This window comes from Elaeis guineensis, chromosome 9 (assembly GCF_000442705.2).
Source record: "Elaeis guineensis isolate ETL-2024a chromosome 9, EG11, whole genome shotgun sequence".
In the NCBI taxonomy this organism is placed as follows: domain Eukaryota; kingdom Viridiplantae; phylum Streptophyta; class Magnoliopsida; order Arecales; family Arecaceae; genus Elaeis; species Elaeis guineensis.
The window spans coordinates 10,211,584-10,234,447 of NC_026001.2; the positions used below are offsets into that span (position 1 = coordinate 10,211,584).

Below are 22,864 nucleotides of genomic sequence, written 5' to 3' on the forward strand. Positions count from 1 at the left end.
TTGTCAGTTTTGGAGAGGCAATTGCTTTATCTGAATATCTGATATTGAGCATTGGCTTTAAAACGACCATTGGTGGAAACAACTCATAGTTCAAAACAATTACAGAAGCTGTCTTACTATACTATATTACAAACACCCACCAGTGAAACATCCAATGCTCCCTGATGCCCACTTTGAAACAACTTTTCTTTCTAAAATTTCTCCATCCACCTCTGTATTTAAAAGGGGCATTGATTTTAGTGGACCAGTTTTGCGCTTAAGGAACTGATGTCTTTTCTTCTCCTCCTTCTAACTATAACTCTTCATCTGGTAGCACTGTTGTCAAAAGCGAGTACTTGACCCCAAGTGAGATCTTACCCCTACGCAAATGCAGCTTTGCACCTGAGGACGACCCAGTAACCCGGGGAGTCCTGTGGCCACGCATCATCTCCGTTGTATTCGACAAATTTAAGCAGCTTCGGAGTCTGCACTGGAACTGGCGGGCCACCAGGATACACTGCTGAGTTGATGTTCACATCTGCAGGACGGGGTGGTGGCTTCTGGGCAGCCATTGAGAAGTGAGTGCTGATCAGTGTTGAGATGAGGCCTGATTTCTGGACCAAGTTCGAGATTCTTCCCACTCAGCATTCTTAACCAGCACGGCATTTTGAAACTGTTGAGAAATGGAGGTGGAGGAAAGAGGACTTTCTTGAGCCCATGATGACGGACATGTAACTGAGCCCCAGTAACAATGGAGGAATCATCATCAGCCTCAACTGGACCCGTGTAGACATGAGAAAAGTGTCTTCTCTGAACTGGCTCGTAGTACCTGCGGTCATATGGTTCCTGAGGGAAGTAACTGCTAGAGTTATCCTGGAACTGGAGGATTTGAGGAAGGGATGAAAGATGTTGGGAGATGGATCGCTAATCTGTTGCTCCGCTTCCCTTCCAAGTATAACCGAAGACCAGTGACTGGCCTCTTGCCTACATCAACCTGCAAGAAATATTATCTCAGAAGCAACAAGATATGAAAAAGAATATTAAAAAAAAAAAAAATCCCACAATCATATGCTGAGACTGAAATGTGGGATGATCTTGGAGATAGACTATTTGACGAAAGCATCCAACATATGTCAGACTAATCCAGGCTTCCATATGGGCAGAAGTATGTTAACAGACTTGCTTGGATACATAAAACGAAAACCTTACTACTTAAATCAAAAGCTGGCTATGCAGATCCTACTTTGTCATGTAATAGATAACGTCAGATCTAGAATTTTGGAACCAAAACTGAATTAACCAGTCGTGGAAACAGCTAACGAATGATATTAAGGTATTATTCTCAAATAAGACTTGACCCGCAACTGAACATTGACTGCCTGTGTGCGAAAAACATTATTGCTGAATGTTGAGGAGAATTGATGGTTGCTTCGAGAAACACACTGAATGTTATGATAAAAAAATTTAGATTCTGACCTTTTTTTTTTCGTTAAGACAGGCTTTCAAAAGAGAATTTAGGGGTAGTAAGATGTCATGCAAGCTATACAAGATAGCGTGCTGGCAATCATTCTATTCAAGTAGAAAATAGCTCATCATGGAAGTTATAAAAGATGGGAGAAGCTGAAGGGATCATTCTAAAAAGTAAAAACCCTAAATATCCAAGATAACATAAAAATATAGGAGGGATATCCTGTATTCCTATATAATCAAGGCAGAGAGAAATAACATGTTGGATGAGGTTCTGGTGGTATGAGTTGTAGTAGGACTTTCCAACTGCAACTTTAAGCTATATACAAGACATTGCAGTTGGTTTCAAGAGTGCTTAATTAGGAATGCAGGATCAGCAACCCCTATGTTCCCTCTATCCTTGGTCTTCTATGTCTCCTCTTCTTAGATGATTGGAAGCCTCCAATTCACATCATGGCCCATGTACAAGACATCATTTGGTATAATAGCCAAGCATCAGACCTTGGGATGGATACCTGACCTGCTGGGCCTTCAGTAGTTTGGCCAATCTGGCGCAGATATTTGAAAAGTCAAATATTATAATGCAATATAATATATGTAAAAATCTAACCCTATGCCCTCTCCTTTCCCTGGACAACCCAACTCCCTCTCTTCTCCCCTTTACCCAGTCAATGCACCTCCCTCTCACCCCCTCTTTGCTTTCCCTCACTGATCTGCTTGTAGTTCCTCTCCTCCTTTCCTGTTGATACCCCACCATCCTTCTGTCCTCACTTTTCCTCCCCTATCCGCAGCCAACTCATGCTTCTCATGGAGAGATTGAAGTTGACAATGATGATAAGTTTAAGGCATCTTGTCTGTTTCGCAGCAGCCAGCTGTGAGAGAGTGCAGATACCAAGCAATCTCTCTCACTCTCTCCCCACACATAGTGCGCACACAGAAGGGAAGGGAAGGGGGGGCGGGGGGAGGGGAACCAGTGGTGTCGTGATCACCAGAAAAGCATTGATTCAGTTCAGGTCCAGCCCATCCCAAGCCTGAGATGTGGTTACTGCTCTAGGCTATGGCCCAACCACATCAATCCCCAGAAGTACTGGACATTCAGAAAACCCCTAATCCTCAAAGATAATGGCACCATTAATGAAAGAGACAAATGAGCCTATTTAGCAGCAACAATATCAATCCTGCATAGCATGTTTCTGCATCAAAACATCCACTCAAGCCTACTTAACCAGGTCCAGAATCAACCTAACATAAACCTTACATTCTTTAATGTCTTGTACAAGCTCTGAATGAAGTCAGTAATAATGCAATATGGGTGTTAATAATTACTACCAAGAACCTACAGACTTGTTAAAATTGAATACTTACCATACTGGTGTTAACATAGAGCTTTGGACCCATGAATGTAAACTGTAGAGAAGAACTACTCTGTTGTTTCCGCTGAGGACCAAGGGGAAGGTCACCGTAAACAGGTGCCCATTGTCTTGGCAATTGAAACTCCAGAAACTGATGAAGTTCTTCTAGTGGTGGCTTATCTGAAACAAGGAGGGCAACAATTATGAAAATCAAAACAAAATATATGGGCACTATCTGCAGCATGTGATAATAAAAAGCCTCAGACAACTCATACTTGAATACATAATTGGATGCCAGGAAACTGCTTTTGCTTCTATCAGATCATAGAAAAGGAATCAACCACGTCACCCTTTAAACTCTCCTGATGATTGCAGCCAGTTTACGAAGAGTAGTGGGGAGGGAAACATAATATGCCCGCCACAGCATATTCCTAATGACTACAGGCTCTATCTATAATTATACTACTTGGATAGATGTGCTGTCAGAACAATGAAATGCAATCCACTGTAGGAAACCAACCCATAGATTAAAAAAAAAGGATGGTTCAAAATGGTAATAAGATGCTGATGATTTATTTTTCTAGTTTGTGCTTACTAATTGATGATTGGTAGATACATAACTGAAAAGGTGAATAACCAGTGATGGCATGCAACTGGGTACAAAAGCTTGGAAAGAAACTCGTCCATTCAGCATTCTCAAAGTGCAGAAGAACCTAATGTCTGATAGATATGGGGAGACAGCTGACATAATCTCCTGATTCTTTTCCCTCGTGGTATTTAACAGCCAAAACTCGTACATGCTGATATCAATGGTTCAAATCTACCAATGCAGCTTGAGCAATTGTAAAGGCAATGATATCATTAAAGGAAGAACCTTATTCCTTTTCTCATTCAATAAAACATTGTAGAAGTCCATGGCTTGCGAAGTGCATGCACACACATGCAAGAACCAAAAAAAAAAAAAGGGTGGTCTGTGTACTTTTCAATTATGAATTAAAACATTTCTTTTCTGCCATTACTGAAAAACTACTCATTTGTTTGACCACCTGATGGGTAAATAATATCTAAAACTATCAGAACCTTTGTTTAGGCATTGCAGTGTAGATCCTAAGGTACTGCATGAATCATCTATTTGGATGCCCCACCATAATTGGTAGCCCCAAAGCATAGCATCACATAGTTATGCCCTGGGAACATCAAAGCCTACCCTTCATATCTGTGTACAAATACCAGGAGATGCAGTGTATACTTAGTTGCCATGTACAAATGATACACCAATCAGCCAATGTGGAAGTAGTTTCATCTTTAAGCTAGTAAAATTATAGTAATTTTAATGATTGAACCAAATGAATCTCAGTCATGCAAAGCTGAAGCCAAAGCATATTCTTACATCCATCCATAGGCTGGTCTTACAAGACAACTGAAATGCAGATAACATCAGTGGATACTTACATCGCAGGTATAGATTGATGGCATGATTTAAGAATCCGCTACCAAGAACTCCAATTAAGAGAGATGTGATTGGCAAAAAAGACATTGATATAACATCAGGTTCAGATTGAACTGTGTTTAACCACTCATTATGAGATAAATCTTTATTATCTTTTCCCCCTCTTCGCTTGAAAATTTTCATGATATCCTGAAATTGAATAAGTAAAATACAATAACCATTCAGTAAGACTAGCTAAGTTTAAAGCCTTTTGACAAAGGCAAAAAGGAAATACCTCCTTTGCAGAGTAAGAACTTGATGAATTGGCACCTGCAAACCTTAACCGTTGCTCTTTGATATCAAGCTGCGCTATAAAAATATTAAAGTGGTTCAGTGGAAGAAAAGGACATCCAAATAGGCACTCCTCTAGTCTGATGCTGGATTGTTAATAATGCAACTAAGAGGTACATTACTGCACTGTCTACTTTAGTTGCAAACTGGTTGCTAAAATCAACTAAAATGGAAAATGAATATGCACAAACTATTCTGTCAACATGTGTTTGTTTCTCCTATACATAATGGGGAATTTATTCATCAGACTTTACAAAGTTGAGGTAGCATTTTAGCAAAAACACATGCTAAATTCTCCTGCAAGCATTAGTGTATCTACAATTTAAGACAAATGATAGCAGGAATTCTTCATGCACTTCTGATATTCCAAGATAGCAGGAATTCTTTATGCACTTCTGATATTGCAAGGGACAAATTACACAAAAAAGGAGAATACATAATGAATTTCATCTTTCCTTTCACAACATGCAGTGGCAAAGGACAACAAAAAGATAAATCTAGATAATCATGAAAAGGTCCAGTAACAGTAAAACCCACACACTATCAGTATCTAGAAACATAAAATAAAAAGGGATGACCATTCAGATCTGCAGAATCGTTGATTATTTCCTGCCTGTTTCAGCACAAAAATTGTTCATTCTGTTCTGCTGTCCACCCCCATACCCCCCACCCCCCCAAGCCAAAAAAAAGAAAGAAAAAAAAAATGTCTGTGTTAATTCAGCAATGCAAATATAGCCTGCCAGAAAAAGTTGCACATATGCAACCATTTTATTTTGCAGAATAGCACATACTTAATGAAAGACCTGAGTAGCAAAATCTTCTATCTTTACTCAGTGGAAATTTCATATTTGATCTATTTAATTAAGAAAGTGGAGCCAGCGTTTTCTTTTGCAAATTATTAGACCTTTGACAGCTAGTGCAGAATGTCACTTTAACCTTAGAACAAAGAACATAAGATCTCTCTCTCAAGTATATATGTATACACACAAATGTATGCATACATCAGTATGCATATATGCATGAGTGCTACGTTGCTCCCAGAGGACCATCTTACAAGTACATTCCACTAATGAAAATGATCAAATGTTCATATATGGACGCGTGCAGTTATTGTGCAGTGCAATTACTGGTAAAAAAGATTATAGAAAAACTAAGACATGAATTCCTCTATGTATGTTACCTTAGGCAATGCAAGATACAATGAGCACGAGTCATTTTCCCATTTAAACCAACTTGTAAGTTGATTACAAGCTGGTTTGGAGGGAGGAATATAACCTCGCATTCACAGACACTCATACAAATGTTATTATATCCTGATGACCAAGTACCTCAGTTTATATTCAATTAGAGGTCATACCCATAATAAAAATCTGTCTCTGTGTGTGTGTGTGTGTGTGTGTTTTGTGCATGTGTGTGTGTATCAAGCATCACTCCTAGAAAACCTCGTAATGTATATTGGTAAAGAGAACCTTTTTACACTGTGTTAACTGACATTAACTTGAAAAACAGAAAAAACAACACAACAGAAGAGGATTTTTTATTTTTATAATAAAAAAAGAAACACCTTATCCTTTCCATATGCCTCTTTAGAATTCAAATGATATGGTCCGTTTACATCAAGAAATCTCCTATCTGCCAACTCCTTCAACCTTTTCTGAACTTCAACAGGTTGGAGGCTCGATGAGTGCTGTTGTCTCACATAAACTACATCCTTCCCTCCCATCTTCACACCAACAACAATATGAGTGCCAAAGTTTGAAATAAACCTGGAATTACAAGCAATAAATAAAGCACACCAAAACTTGCAAATTGCCAATGAAAGATCAAACAAAAAGGAGTGTGATACCCATGAAGCTGCTAGCTACAGATATTTTTCAATAAGTTATGAACGTTTAAGGTACTGAGCATCACATATAAAGCCTTCACAAAAACAAGAAATTCTAGTACTGATGCATTAGGCTGAGAATAATGCTACACTGAATCTTAGAAAACAATTTTAAGAAAAATGTATAGCGCAAACTTTGATAATATCAAACTCTACCAATCAACATAATTCTACTTAAAATCAGATATATGCTAGCCAAAACAAACTCAATAGAAATTTGCGAGCTAGACTTATGAGAGTCCAAAAGTCTTTCAATAAAATATGCCCAAGTTTCACCAGAAACAAGGATATGAATGCTAGAGTAAACACTGACGTAACTTCTTAGCTAAAAAAAGAAAAAGAAAAAAAAAGAGAGAAAACTTTGCAATTGGTAAGATAAATAAGCGAACATATCATCCCATTAGATATCATGGTCTTAGCAGTGACATTTGGACACAAGGGTCAAGTGCCCAAATGTCTAGAAGAATCTGATATGGGAATCTTCTTGAAATCGGACATAGGGACATGTCTGCATGTTACTATATGTGTGTGTAAGCAAATATGTATTATTCTACTCATATAATGAATATCAAGCAAGATCTATGCTCCATAAGTTTATAAAATTTGATAAAATAGTTGCTAATTGTCATGTTAGACTGGATAACTTTCATATAGAAGTGCCAGAAGTAGACACCTAATTATGATAGCATCAAGATATGATGGTATGATGTGTCAAGAAGTGTCATAATTTTTTCCAGAGTATCCAAATGTTCAACACATCAAAAAACCCAAAATTTGGAGTGTCCACACTCGAGGTAATGTAGGGCCTTAAGCATTCTCATATGGAATCATCTTTTTATTTAGATCAAATGAATATCTGACCTTGCCAAAGCAACAGGATCCCATGTTGATGGAACAGCTTGCTTAACATGATCACGAAGTACAATTTGAGATTTTGATAGTGCAACCGTGTAAAGGGTAATGAACCACCCATCAAATGCGAGAGATTTGGTGTCTGCTGCATTTTTCTGCCAACAACCTGAAAAATCAAACATATGGTTGAAAAGGCCTGAGGGAATTTTTCCGGATAAAGACAGCTCCTGGTTGAATTGCTCTGACATCTGCAAAAGATTTCACAAAAATCAGAAACTATAAGTTCTTTAAGCATTTAAACAGAAGAGATCCACAATTTGCTTTTCATATGGGAATTCATCTTCCTATATTAAGGAATGCTGGGAATGCCAGGGTTCAAAATAATGGTTCATCTGCCACTCCCTCAATGAACCAGAATAATTGGCATTTAAGCACTTTGAACACATGAAATAAAAAAAAACCAGGAAATAAAACCTTCAGATGTGCTTCTGTGAAGATACCTCCTACAATTATGCTATGTCTCACTGAAGATGCCGAAAAACAAGACCTCTCAATATCAGTTGCTTCAAATGCCAGGACTAACAAAAACCAAGCCAGACAAGGTGTATATAGTGATGGCATGGCTTCTTTTTCTTTCTTTCTTTCTTTCTTTCTTTTTTCGGTTGTTGTTGGGGGTGGCGGCATGTGGCAGTTAAACGGAATGGCTTTTTTTTTTTTAAGATAGAATATTTATTCTTGAGAATACTATCCAAGAGATCCCATTACTGAAAGAGGACATAACCAAAAACAACAAAAGAATGAGTGCTCCCACCAAAGCTTTTAAATTGTTGCAGTGAACTCCAAGGGAATTGCTTCAGGTGAATTGCAGGTTGAATTAGTTAAAAAAAAAATAAAAAAAAAAAAAAAAAAAACAACTCCATCACAATTCTTGCAATTGAGCCCATCATGTAATTGAGACTACCTTATACATGTCTTTATAAGAAACAATTGTTGATATCATTCTTCATTCAGCTAAAAAATAAAAAACAGAGAGAAAGAAAAAGAATCAGTTTGTCATTGTGGCTTTCCCATGTACTATGGCCAGAGCTCTATAACAAAGCAGATGGGAGGGTCTTACATAACTTTCATTTATATTGTGATTTTTTATGGTGGCTACTTTCTAGAGATACATCAGGTCCACTCTTTGGTTTGTTTGAAGAATGCTACTTCCCTATTAAGAGTAATTGGTCCTGTGAACTCTCTTGCTATGTCGCACGTGCACACACACCCACCTCCTAGTGACGTTCTGTTCCTTTTACCAACTTTTGGAAGTTTAAGAAGAATTTCATGCATATTTCCTACGTGATGCACTGAAATTAAAACCTCATCTTTTTTCCCAGTCAGAATCGGACATGCCTTGTCATTACGCTCAGTGGCGTCTCCTCCTCAACTCACGTCCTCATTTATTCTCCCATCTAATTACTTTTTTTCATAAACTATTTATTTAACAAACCTAAATCATGCCATATGTTTCCCCAAATCCAAATTTTCCAAGTTAATTTCCTAATGTATCCATTCTGGCAAGATCCAATTGAAAATATAAGCTGATAACACATAAGTAGAGTGACAGCTCCAAACTCGAGACCAAATAGTTTGGCCATGAAAATCTTGAACCCCCCGAAACAGAAATGACTACTCGCATAATAAAATAGTTTTATCCAAAAATTCAAGTCCCGGCGGAATGTCCTGGGACGTCCTGTGGGACACCGGGACAGGGGTACCATGCCATGTGTTGGGCTAGGCCATCCCGCTAGTGTCCCAATATTCCGATCGGGACATCTTGGGACATCCTCTGTCCCAAGTGTCGGGACGGGGCGAGACGGTGACGCGTCCCGTTCCATGAAAAAATCAGAACAGTCCCATCCCATGGGATGTAAAACCTTAGTTTTATCCACAGAAAACAATTGCACCGGTAGCTCACTTTTTCCATCAAGCATAAGTAAGCTTTTTTGGAAGTTACAGTGAAAGAAGCCTTACAGTGGCTCATCAAAAAAGGAGGTAATAAAATAATCAGAAGAGACAGGTAACAAAAGGAAGCAATATAATAACAGACATCATACTTTGCAGCAAACAACTTATTATCCACTCAAAAATACAGGCTGGTTCTTAGAAGTATGGAAGTGTGACTAGGAGCAAAAATAAGATTCCAATAAAGGGCCAATAAATTTCATATTCATAATAGATTTAGTGGCTTAGGGAACAACAGCATGAGAGGGAGTGGGAGCATGGTTCAAGAATGAAATGGACAAGAAAACTCAGCTAGAACTGCTTCTATTGATTAGATTATAACCAGATTGCCATAAGTTAGTCAGATAAAAAAGGTTCTTTAAACAACAAGATGGCATTACAAACATTTTTTAAGCATATCTTATTTGAATAGTTCTATGATTCTTTTCCTTGGAAATATTGAATTACAGCCACAATGAGACAAGTAGTCTAGGTCTAACTAGAGTATAAGTAGGCTATCTGACATGATTCCCACAGTTTCATGTACCAAATTGTAGTTGACATTAGAAACTGACAAACCAGGTGCAGGGCAAGCTTATCCAAAATTTCCAGTAATTTTAACCTGATGACCTAGACTGAAACAATACAAAGCAGGCTCATGGATCAGTCTGTTCATGTTCCTAGTTCAAAATTTGCTAACCTTGTCCCTCCCACTTATACTTGGTTTTGACTTTTGGATGTCTCAGGAAATTCTAATAATGCAAGGCCAGTTCTAAATCCTGCTATGGCTAAAATACTGCCTTATTAAAATCTTCGTAACACATTGCCAATATAACAGGTACAAAATGCCAATATGAAGTTGTTGATGAAACCAAGTAATGGCCCACATAACCAGAATGGTATGAGTAGCTAGCTTTGCATTATGCTTAAGCCCACCCCCCTCTTCCTTTTTTTTTTTTATTTTACTTTTTGCCTTCTTGATTTGTTTGATACAAGTTTTATAGGCATGCAAAATGCAAATATCCAAGATAATTAACACCCATTCAGCACATATAGAGAGCTTGAGGTAAGTAGGCATGAGGTAAACATTAGGCAAGGCCAATTATGATAACACATGTTGTGCTTCTACAATAAATATGCATAACTGTGCATGTAAATCACAAATTGTAATATGCACTGAACATATTACATAGCTTGCAACAACGAAACGATGAAGAATCTATTGTTTATTGGACATAGTGAAAAGTGCAACACCTTTGTGATCCTTATATGGACAGGGTTTTGCATGCCATGGGAGAGGATATATGTCTAAATGATAGTTTGATCCCGCACCAGTGCCCAACAAAAAGAAGAATGGAACTAGTGTCATACGATCTCCAATAGTAAACATTATTGCAGTAAACTTTCATATAGTGAACTTGCTACATGTATAATTCTGAGGTGTTTGCCAAATAAGACATTCCAAATCTCATCAACAGTGATCAATGCCTTATAATTCGTAATATGGCATATACCACATAGACTACGACATCAAATATCTGTTTATTTACCACGGATACTTACAGCCTTATCAAGCATATACATTTAAACCAAACAAACGCAAGCAATATAAAGAACCAAGGCAGCAAAGATTGTACCTGTTGAAAAGTCAAAACATCAGACCTGAACCGCATCCTTTCTCCCTTATCACACTTAATCGATTTCGGTACATTTGGAATACATAATCCACCTGGAAGAACAACATCCTGAACCTGATCTCGATCTAACTCGATCAAATATGGATCCGGAATTTCCCTCTTGCAGTACTTGAGCCGGATATCTGCCGCTATGTCGTATCCTAATCCAATTGAACTAATTGCAATCTCTGCAGCTTTTAAGGGCGGGGCCCTAAGCGCCATTCTTGGACATCACAGAGCAACCCAATCACTTAATTTATACCATTCACAAAAATCTTTGCCCGTCTTCAAAAAAAAAAAAAAAAAAAATGAGCGCTCACTCAAACACGATATGATACTATTCTAATCGACCAAAATTCAAATCTTTTTTCCAAATAATACTGAAATCATCAGCAAGAACCCACGATTTGCTGAAATTTTCCTATTGCAACCAAGCATTAATCTCTAGCTTTCGAGATCGGGAAAGAAAAAAAGAAGAATAAAAAATCAACAAAATCTTCAACGAACCCAAGAACTCACGCTGCGTTTGTTTCACCAAACCTTCTCAGAGTCAGTTCCGATACATCAAAGAACGACTCCTGAATCCCAGCTCGAATGGCTTCGAGATTATATGCTCTTAGAACCCTAGAATCTTCTAGAGATCGAAAAATTTCCTGCCTCCACTTCACGGAAGCCTCCAAACCCGGAAAACTTTTTGATCGTGCATTTTTTTCCCCCTCTCCTTCTTCTCTTTTTTTTGGTTTTTTTAGTGCCTTCCACGGCTCGGAATTGAGACTTGCGTCAAAATTTTTAAAGCGGAGCAGCCGAAGTATATCAACGTCTGCTCTTTTCGCTTTCAGTGATGACACACACTCGTCCACGTTGTGGTTGTGAGAATGAATGGCGTTGTTAATAATTTTTCTGGATTAGTTATATTATATATATATATATATATATATATATATATATTGTCTCTGCTATATTTATATTTGTGTCTTTAGAACTTTATTATTTAGTAGATGTACATATCTGAAGTCAATGAATGAAAATGAAATGCCGTTCTGTACATTTGTGGAGTTAATAGATGAAAATGAAATGTTGTATATAGACTTGCTCATATGCCTATTTTGTATATATCTGAAGTTAATAGATGAAAATGAAATGTTGTATATAGACTTGCTCAGGTGCCTATTTTCATCTATTAACTTCAGATGCCCTATCTGTCTGCTCAAACTCATTTTGAATGGATGTGGATCTGTTTTTTAAGTCCAAATGGTCGGATCAGATATAAAATTTAAGCTCACCCATTAGATGAGCTGGACTCAAATTTCTATTGATCCAATTCGAGCATAATATTTATATAATATATAAATATATATTATAAAATAATTTTTTTTTTCTTTCTTCTCATCTTATCCTTCCCATATGTGATGGGAGATACCGTGAGCACCTCGGATCGGCATTATATCGTAAGGTATTTCAAGCTCTCGAATTATCGACACGATCGCTGATTGTCGTACGAGCTGAGGAGTCAGTCTCCCTCCTGAGCTGAAGCATCCGCGAAGTCCGACCTATGCATGAGCTGCCTCAGCCGACATCTCTTTATTGTGTACGACACAGCTGTCCATCTTGAATAGATAAAAATACGGCGTAACAGTCTTCTCTGATCTCGTGGGAGCCATCAAGGGCTGAATTATCTCACCCACTATGGCAATTTCAACGGTCCGACAATCTCGAGATCGCACGATCATACAACTATACAATCCGCTGTCCGATATCCTTCTATATAAACAACAAGAGCCCCGAGGATTCAGGTAAGTCAAATCGAATCCCTCTCAAAGAATCAATTACTGCTCCTTTGTTCTCTGCTTTTTTGATTTGAACATCGAAGGATCCTCGTCGGAGCCACAACCTTCGATTTGGGACTTGTTTTGTAAGTCTTTCCAGTGCTAGCATCCCTGCATTAGGACTAGGCATCTGATTTTTGACTTCAAACATTCGTCTTCCGACCTGAACCGATTTGAGCAGCAACAGATAGAGGAAGGGCCTACATTCGCATTCATGGCTTCAAGACGGACATCTTCCAGCTTTCCAATGCCGCCACTTCCCGACAGGTGGCCAGCCAAGCTGATAATCAAGTTCAATCACTAGCATCGGAAGTCTCTCCATCGGCTCAATTGGTCCTCCCGGCACCTATCACGGCTGACCAATTTGGTTAGCTCTCTCAGAAAGTTCAACATCTGATGACCGCAATTTAGATGGTCCAAACTTTTTTCGCACACTTTCAAGTGGCACCACAGCCTCCCTAGGCTGTCCCAACACCCTCCCACGGTGGTATGTTGCACGGTTCCTTTGGTGGTGCCGCTTGTGCCTTCCATAGCGGCACCTCTGTAGAACTCTGCTTCAATTGCGGCCCAAAACCACTACCTCAATTAGAGCTGCAGGCACCTCCTCGAAGTTCAAAAAGGAGGCTGACTCATCAGAGTCATCCTAGAGCCCAGGAACCGGCCCGAGGACGATCTCCAAGCCCACAATCGGGCCATAACTCAACCCCCAGACGTCGATCTCCTCTGTTCTTCGAGGTTGGTACCGTCCGTAAGGCCGACTTCGGAAGATGATTCCAGGAGCTCAACCAGTAATTAGGCAAAAAAATAAAAAAAATCCTCAATAATAATGGCTCCTCGGTGCTGCCCTATAAAGGATATAATAGCTCACCGCCTTTCATCCCGAGGATTGTGCAGGAATCGCTCCCTCTGTATTTTAAGTTGCCTCAACTGGAGGTCTACGATGGGACCACTGACCCTGTCGACCATGTGGAGACCTTCAAGGCAGCAATGCTCCTTCAAGGGGCATCAGATGCAATCCTCTGTCGAGCATTTTCTCCAACCCTCAAGAGGGCCACTCAGCAGTGGTACTCGAGTCTGAGGCCGGCATCAATCTATTCTTTTGAAGATCTGTGTCGATCTTTCATCAGTCATTTTATCAGCAGTCGACGACAGTAAAAATGGTTCGACTACCTCCACACCATCAAGCAAAAGAAGGGCGAGTCGATCCTCTCCTTCATGAATAGATTCACTTGGCGACTTTGAAGGTCCAAAGCTTGAACTAGTCGATCGCGATGGTCGCAATGATGAGCGATCTACTGAAGAACGGCTTGAAAAAGTCTTAATAAAAACTTATCTCTAGGATCTCTCAGATATGCTTGCCTGTATGGAGAAGTATGCCTGCATAGAAGAGGCCTTTGCCGATAATACTCCTGTCGATTCAGCTGCGGCGGAACCCAGCAAGAAGCTCCATGCAAGGTGAATAGAGAAAAGCCGCCTGTGCTCCCGATCTTCATCCCCGAGGTGGAATAATGAAGGTCAAGGTCGTCGATCTCAAAGTCCCCCAAGAAGGGTTCGACGACTATCACCATTTGGACAGTATGATAGGTACACACCTCTCACTGTTCCTCAGAGCGAGGTATTTTTACAAGTGAGACCTGAGTTACCTGCACCTCAACTAATGAGAATGAGATCAGAATATCGCCGAGACCCAATTAAATATTACTTTTATCATCGTGACCGTGGCCATGATACTAAAGACTACCATCAACTTCGCAACGAGATCGATAGACTTGTTAGGCAGGGATGGCTGAATCATTTTATCCAGAGAGCGGCCCTTCAATGTCGAGCTCTGAGAGCTCTGGAGCCTCTCCCTCTGCCTCAGCCATAGCAAGCACCAGCTCGACAGGAGCGGCATCAGGTCGAAGAGTAGGTGGTCGAAGAAGAGCGATCCATCCGAGGAGAAATCCACATGATTACTGAGGGATCGTCTGGGGCCCTCGATGGGCCTAGATTTTAGAGAAGGCCTAATTAACGGGTGCCTCCAACTGGCTAAGGAGAATCCGAGTCGGATGGTGAAACTCGACTCACGTCTATGTGAGGTAACCAAATGCCGATTAATTTATCTTTTGTAGGAGAATGCGAATCTTTTTGCTTGGATTGTTACAAACATGCTCGGCATCAACACTGAAGTAATATCCTATCACATAAAAGTGGACCCAACTTGTTGATCAAAAAAGCAGAAGCGGCGGAGTCTCGCCCCGAAACATCAGGAAGCTATAACTCAAAAAGCTAAAGCTGCTCGGTGGAACTTCAATTTAAATTCGGCAAATCTCTGCATGTATTACCAATAATATAATAACACTTTCTATGAAAAAAAAACTTGCAGGGCCATCAGTTTATGATGAGTGCCCGAGTTTTTCAAGAGTTGCTTCCTTCTCCTACTTGAGATCCTGAACCACAATGATGGTTAACTAACGTGAGAGATAACTAATTAGACCCTCAAAAGATCGCCAAGAGTGCATGCCACAGACACAAGCTCACCGTCGACACATAATGCCTCTCGCACGAAGATAAAAAGTACTAGATACCGCAGGCACAAGATCGCTACAGGCACACAGAGCCACTCATGAGAGATAACTTATCAGACCCTCAGAAAGCCATCGAGAGTGCATGCCACAGGCACAAGCTCGCCGTCGGTACATAATGTCTTTCGCACGAAGATAAAAAGTACTAGATGCTGCAGGTACAAGATCATCACAGGCACACAGAGCCACTCATGAGGGATAACTTATCAAACCCTCAGAAGGCCATCGAGAGTGCATGCCATAGGCACAAGCTCACCACTGGCATATAATACCTTTCGCATGAAGATAAAAAGTGTTAGATATCGCAAGCACAAGATTACCGCAGACACATAGAGCTACTCGTGAGCGATAACTTATCAAACCCTTAGAAGGCGCTGAGAGTGCATACCACAGACACAAGCTTACTGCCGGCACATAATGCCTCTCGTGTGAAGATAAGAAGTGCTAGATGCCATAGGTACAAGATCGCTGCAGACATACAGAGCTACTCGTGAGGGATAACTTATCAGACCCTCAGAAGGTCATCGAGAGTACATGCCATAGGCACAAGCTCATCGCTGGCATATAATATCTTTTGCGTGAAGATGAGAAGTGCTAGATGCCGCAGGTATAAGATCACCGCAGGCACATAGAGCCACTCATGAGGGATAACTTATTAGACCCTCAGAAGGCCACCGAAAGTGCATGCCATAGGCACAAGCTCACCACCGATACATAATACCTCTTATACGAAGATGAGAAGTGCTAGACGTCGCAAGCACAAAATCGCCACAGGCACACAGAGCCACTTGTGAGGGATAACTTATCAGATCCTTAAAAGGCCATCAAGAGTGTATGCCATAGGCACAAGCTCGCCGTCGATACATAATGCCTCTCGCATGAAGATGAGAAGTGCTAGATGCCGCAGGCACAAGATCACCGCAGGCACACAGAGCCACTCATGAGGATAACTTATCAGACCCTCAGAAGGCCGTCGAGAGTGTATGCCATAGGCACAAGCTTGCCGCCGGCATATAATACCTCTCGCACGAAGATGAGAAGTGCTAGATGCCTTAGGCATAAGATCACCGCAGGCACATAGAGCCATTCGTGAGGGATAACTTATCAGATCCTCAGAAGGCCACCAAAAGTACATGCCACAGCACAAGCTCACTACCAGCACATAATGCCTCTCACGCAAAGATGAGAAGTGCTAGATATCGCAGGCACAAGATCACTGTACGCACACAGAGACACTCATGAGGGATAACTAATTAGATCCTTAGAAGGCCATTGAGAGTGCATACCATAGGTACAAGTTTGCTGCTGGCATATAATACCTCTCATGTGAAGATGAGAAGTACTAGATGCTGCAGACATAAGATCGTTGCAGGCACACAAAACCACTCGTAAAGGCTCTTATCAAATCCTCGAGAAGACCTCGACGATTCTGAGGTAGGTCTAACTTACAAAATTTTTGTAGAGCTTGAGTCGTTCGAGAAGTGAAGGAAGATCCTTAGGAAACCTCCGGAGGGACAATTAATCAGACCCTCAGAAGGTTATTGAGAGTGTAAGATACTGCAGGTACAAGCTCGCCACTGGCACACACTACCTCTCATGCAAAGACGAGAAGAGCAAGATGCCGTAGGCATGAGATCACCACAAACACACAATGCTACTCATAAGAAATAGCTAATTGGGTGTTAGAGGAAGATAAAAAAAAGGAGGATGAGGAGGGATGTTCCGCTGCAATCGATGGAACATTAGATCAGCCATGTGAGCTAGTTCGATTTTCATCCACCAGGAACCTCACCTCCACACCATCCAACTGAGCTGATTCAATCTTCATCCATCGAAGCCTCCACCTCTTCATCAGTGCCGCCAGCTTCTATATCATGAAGTTCTAGATATGGCATTATTTTTTATAGATGGACCTTACAATCATCAAAGCCTTGGATAAGGCGGCGGCGGCAACATCGAGCATCTTCCTTCTGAACACCACAGAATTTCAGAACTCTATAATACAGCACTCTTGGATTGTAGGCGGGATGTGCTCGGGCGGAGGGGGAAGCATAGCCACAGAAGGCAAAGGAGGGGGAGCCCCACGAGAGGAGGATGCACCAGCCCATCTAGCTCTTTCCTTTTGTGAGCTAGGTACCTCTGACGGACATCCCTTGCAAAGGTATTCCACTCTCTCACTCATTGTTTGATTTGCTTCAAGGATGGCAGATTTAAAGGCAAAGATGTGGCAATAGTCGAAAAAAAAGACTCCTTACCATAGAAGGAGAAGTGGAGATCCCTTTGCTCTTTGGTTCTCTATTTATAGGCATTAGCAACCGCATCAATCGTCAATCGACGCTTTCCAGGAGTTAATGCCCAAGCTGTTAATGATGCACTCCCTTCAGAATGGAAATAAATCCCCACGATGCTTTGTAAAACAAAATGGACCCATGTGGCATATTTTCTCAGGCCCTGTACCATTTTTCAGGTTTAATCTTATCGGGCGAAGTAATCAACTGCCATTCTCCATAATCATCTATATTTAAGGGAGCAAAATAAGGTTATCATTCAAAATTAAATTACCTCGAATTGAATTGCCTCAAATCGGCATAAGTAAATCCACTAGCCGAGGTATTTTATTTCTTTCAAGTTTTCATACAAATAATCCCAAAGAGATAAAAAAAAAAGAAATATAAAAATTATGAGGCAGTGTTGGGATATGAGGTGCCGGCCACTAAGACATCCACTACAATAGAATCCAAATTTTATCAAGAAAATTCAAGTCTAGATCCGAATATTTGACAGTAACTCGGGCTCAAATAAACGGCCTTCCAGTGTCATAAGCATCGACAAAGTATTCAGTCCTTTCTTCCTCATATTTTTTAAAGGCTTGAAAGTTCTCTACAGTCTGAGAAGTGCCTCGGCTGTTCGCTTCTCTTCAGCCTCAAGAGGGCCTTCAACTCTTTTATTTCCCCAAGCAGCCGAGAATTCTTCTTGACAATCTTCCTCAATGCTACCTTGACATACTCGACTCTCCTTTCGATGACATCGGCTCTCATGGAGACTTCACCGGCTTTCTTCTCATCTTTCTCTCTTGCTCTTTTGAGCATCTCGGCTTGAGCCCAGACTTCTTCGCCTCTTTGATCAATTCATGAGAACTCTCAATATACCCATTTAGATAATGGGCGAGCTGATAAGTAGAGAAAAAATTCATAAGTAAAAAATGATTATATAATAGGTGCTAAGTGAGAAAATCTTAACATATCCGAATAAAATAATCCATGGCTCCTCTCCTTATCTCCCTTCGAGGGACGCTCGGTAGCTCATTTGCATCGGTAGTAAGGAACGGTTTGGAAAGTAGCTTGCTTGCCAGTGTGGGACCCTCAGCGTTGAGACCTCAAGCTTCAACTCAGGTGGTGCAGTCCCGGACACGCTAGCAATGTTGATGGGAGCCTCGTTCAAGGAAGGCTCGACTACGGGTGAAGCTCGTTGGGTCTCACCTCCTCCAGACCTTACTCTGTGTGACCCATCCAATAACCTACAGCATCAGAGATGGTAGGAAAATCTTCTCTCACCTGTGCAATCTCATGACCCTCTGGAGGGGAGGGTTCAGACTCCCTGATCTTCAGGGTCGATTGCGCAGGATCTCCAACTTTAATTCGGAGGTTTCGTCGATAGCGGATTTGCACCTCTTTTTCATAGAATTTTTCTTTCTTTTTGACGGGCTCAAGCTCTTCCCGGCTTCCAGTACCATCATGGAGATCCAATTGTAAGATGAACAAAGTTAGAAGAATTAAGACCAAAATAGCTTATTCGCATACCTTGAGGAGCAACTTGGCTGATATTGGCATTAAATAATGTTTGAGCTGACAACAGCTTCTTCAACTCTGAAATCTTGAAACCCTACAGAGCTACCATCTCCTGCACCAAAGTCATGTTCATTGAAGGCTCTTTAATGAAGCCTCTTGGGGTTGTCTCAAGCAGTAAAGTTTCAGTCTTCACCTAACGTTTGCGAGACAAAGAAGAACCTTGGCTTCCAGTTGTGTACAGCGGATGGCATACCTGGAAACATCAAGCAAAAGTCATTCTTTTTTCTCCACAGAGTCACATACCACCACTCGCACAAGTCAGGATATCGCTTAAGGCTGAAGAGAAAGCGAAAGAATGTGACATTCGGCAATGACCCCAACCAGCATACATACCACGGTGAATCCGCAGATATGCCGCCATGCATTCAGGACCACCATGTACGGCGATATTTCAAAATATTGAAGGAGCACCATAAAAAGGGATGGAGAAGAAGCCTCAGTCCAATCGGAAGCATTCCTCATAGAAGTCCATACGTCCCAGAGGCAGATGGTAAACTAGATCATCTGGTTCAAGACTTCAAACTGAAACGTGGAAGGTATTTGATACTGCTCATGCAATATAATTATGTCTTGCTCTGTCATTTCCGACTAGAAGCCCAGCGGTGCAAAGTTAGGCTCCATGGTGGCCATATTTCTCTCTTTCGTGCAGGAAAGCCATAAAGAGATAAAGAAAAAGGAATTCGCAATAGAAGAAGAAGGTAACCGCAGCTCTATAAGGTCCGTGTCTCATCCTGTTTGAAGATTTTAAATAACTTCAGACTCAAACGGGACCACCAAAAGTCACACTCCATTTGTGCATTAATTACAGGTGACGTATACTATCAGAGGACTGGCATACGTGCAATGCATGGAGACTGTGAATAGATACGATTGCTACTGCCGATATGGTAGTTAATGCCAGCAGCAGGTGATTCGCATTTTACGTCACTTTCGAAGGGGTGCACACAGACATGCATCAGCTGCTCCCACACAGAGGCAATTCAAATTCCAACCTTCAACAGGTATGAAAATTCATCGTGGATCATAATGAAAATTATAATCTCTTGCGATTCTAATCGTAACTCGAGTCAGTCCGGATTTTAGCCCTACCTTCAGCTCGGCTCGTGCCTTGCTTAAAGCATAACAGACTAGGTATTTATCTAGGTTATGATTTTAGTTTTTGTAATTATAGTCGAGGGCCGAGCACCCATTAAATTTTTTCATATATTTTAAAAATATATATATATGATTCATATTTATCAATAGAGGAGGATTATATTTGTTCCTGTGAAGATTTTGTTACAAGATCAGGAACCTCGAATCACACAAAAAAAAATAAAAGAAGAAGAGAGCATAAATCATTCTTCAAGAGGATTGCCAGGGCAGTCATCTGTAAGATGGTATTCCTCAACACAGACGATGCCTTCGATCTGAACGGCTGTGTCGGTCTTGTCTATCTCATCTGAAAAGTAGAATATCATCATGAACCTTAATAAGTTATCAAACAATATCGCCTGTAAATTCTCATCCAAACAATCAGTTTGAAGCTGTTGAATGAAGTCAGAAGGAAGGTGCACCTGGGCAACAGACTTGCATCTCTCAAAGCCCGCAAAGAATACTGCCCTGCAAGCTTGGGCTATAATCTTAGCTCCTCTTTTCTCCAACTGCTTTTTCCTACTTTCAGCACATTTAAGTAAAATCTTCTGATCTATAAATTTATCTCAGAGAAGCTTGTGATTTACCTTTTTCTCTTCTAGCTTTTTCTTTAGGTGCTCCACCTCCGATCCAGCCTCCTGGATTTTCGAAAATAATTCTGGAGAGGTCTGAACTCCCTTGAAGGTAGAACGTCCATTTTCTTGAGAAACTCTCTCTCCACAGCTCATCCTCTCGAAAGTCCTAGCCCTCTTGGATGGATCCCCACTGGGGCTCCTTCGAGGGTGAGTTTCAAGATGAAGAGAGCCTCTTCTTCCTTCAGGTGCCCTCCTTAGATGCTCCAAGTCATCATGGGCCCGGCGATAGTCTCTCTCAATCTCAGATTTTTATTTTTTGAGAGTTCTAATATGCCCCTCGAGACCTTTGATCTTCTCATCATCCTTGGATTTTAGGCGCTCGAAGGCTATGATCTTTCTTTCGGCCCGCCCTAGTTCTTCGTCTCGATGGAAGATTGACTCCTGGACCTCCTGAAGAGCCTCCTCAGTAAAATTGAGTTCCTTGACTAGCTCAGCATTATTCCTCTCTGGCTGCTCTGATCGGTACTTCAGTAATTCGATTTCTTTCTTCTCCATTATCGAAACATCGAGATTGGAACTTGCAAAGCTTGCCAAATATCGGCCCACATGCGCTAGGGACCTTAAAGCGTTGACAAATCACTTCTCTCCCCTTTGATCATCAAGGAATAGCCTCTCGACTAACAGTAGGAGATTTCTCAGATATCTGCCGCATATTGAAGTTTCTCTCCTGTGGATGAAGTATAAAGCGTCGGATTTGAAGCACCCATAGGAGAAGTGGCTGCAAGAAGGCATCAAGCAGTAGTCGCTGTCTTTAGAGACCTCTCAGTTTCCATCGCCATCATCAGATCCTCCTTCGGATTGACAACCGCCTTCTTCATCTGCGATATCTCAGTCGGATCCTCTTTGAAGCGTCCCACGACGCTCGTTACTAGTGCTATCTCCAACGGCACCCCATCGATCGGAATTTTTCTTGACAAATCCTTCACCACAACTTTCGATGATGGGGACATGGGCTCGACGGTAGGAGCGGCATGATCTGCTTCCCTGATCATGGGATTCACTTCAACAACTGGAACCACAACCTATCTCCTTCGAGCCAAAATCTGCTCTGGCTTCTTCACGTGCTGTGGATCCATCCTGTTCCAAGAAAGTGGCAAGAAATCAATACAAAAAAATCTGTGGATACTCGTTCTTCAAAAGCGTGAATTTAAAGGAGGAAGAAAATGAAAAGTCACTGCAAAATAATTAAATCCTTGAGAGGACCGTCATTTGAGTGATCCCATCAGTTATATCCATCCACGTCGGCCGTATCAAGCTGACGTCACAAGCCTTAAATGTGGAAGACAGGCATGAAGGCAGAAATGCCCAGCACCAGATCTGAGGTACTTTTGGAGTACTCTCTTCGCTTGAATCTCAGACTCGAGAGTAGGGGGTAGTGTTACAGGGGATACCGTGAGCACCTCGGATCGACATTACATCGTAAGGTATTTCAGACTCTCGGATCGTTAACACGACCACTGATTATCGTACGAGTTGAGGAGTCAATCTGTCTCCTGAGCTGAGGCATCCGCGAAGTCCGACCTATGCATGAGCTGTCTCAGCCAACTTATCCCTTCTTTGTATGCGATAGCTGTCCATCTTGAATAGATAAAATATAGTATAACAGTCTCTCCTGATCTCACGGGAGCCATCAAGGACTGAATTATCTCATTCACTATGGCAATTTCAACAGTCCGACAATCTCGAAATCGCACGATCATATAGCTGTACAACCAACTATCCGATATCCTTCTATATAAACAACTAGAGCCCTGAGGACCCAGATAAGTCAAATCGAATCCCTCTCAGAGAATCAATTGTTGCTCCTTTATTCTCTGCTTTTCTGACTTGAGTGTTGGAGGATCCTCACTGGAGCCACAACTTTCAGTTTGGGACTTATT

The 22,864-nt window shown here is 41.1% G+C and overlaps 1 protein-coding gene across 1 annotated transcript; it reads right to left on the reverse strand.

Moving 5' to 3' along the window:
- Positions 1 to 11,821, reverse strand: LOC105051702 (MACPF domain-containing protein At4g24290). The gene is given in 13 exon segments (XM_010932265.4): positions 1 to 385; positions 387 to 607; positions 610 to 649; positions 651 to 677; positions 679 to 891; positions 893 to 973; positions 2,812 to 2,978; positions 4,251 to 4,437; positions 4,523 to 4,591; positions 6,143 to 6,344; positions 7,325 to 7,563; positions 10,939 to 11,262; positions 11,497 to 11,821. Coding segments are annotated over 12 exon segments (1,800 nt in total). The 5' UTR covers positions 11,200 to 11,262; positions 11,497 to 11,821; the 3' UTR covers positions 1 to 292.
- Positions 11,822 to 22,864: the final 11,043 nt, after the last annotated feature.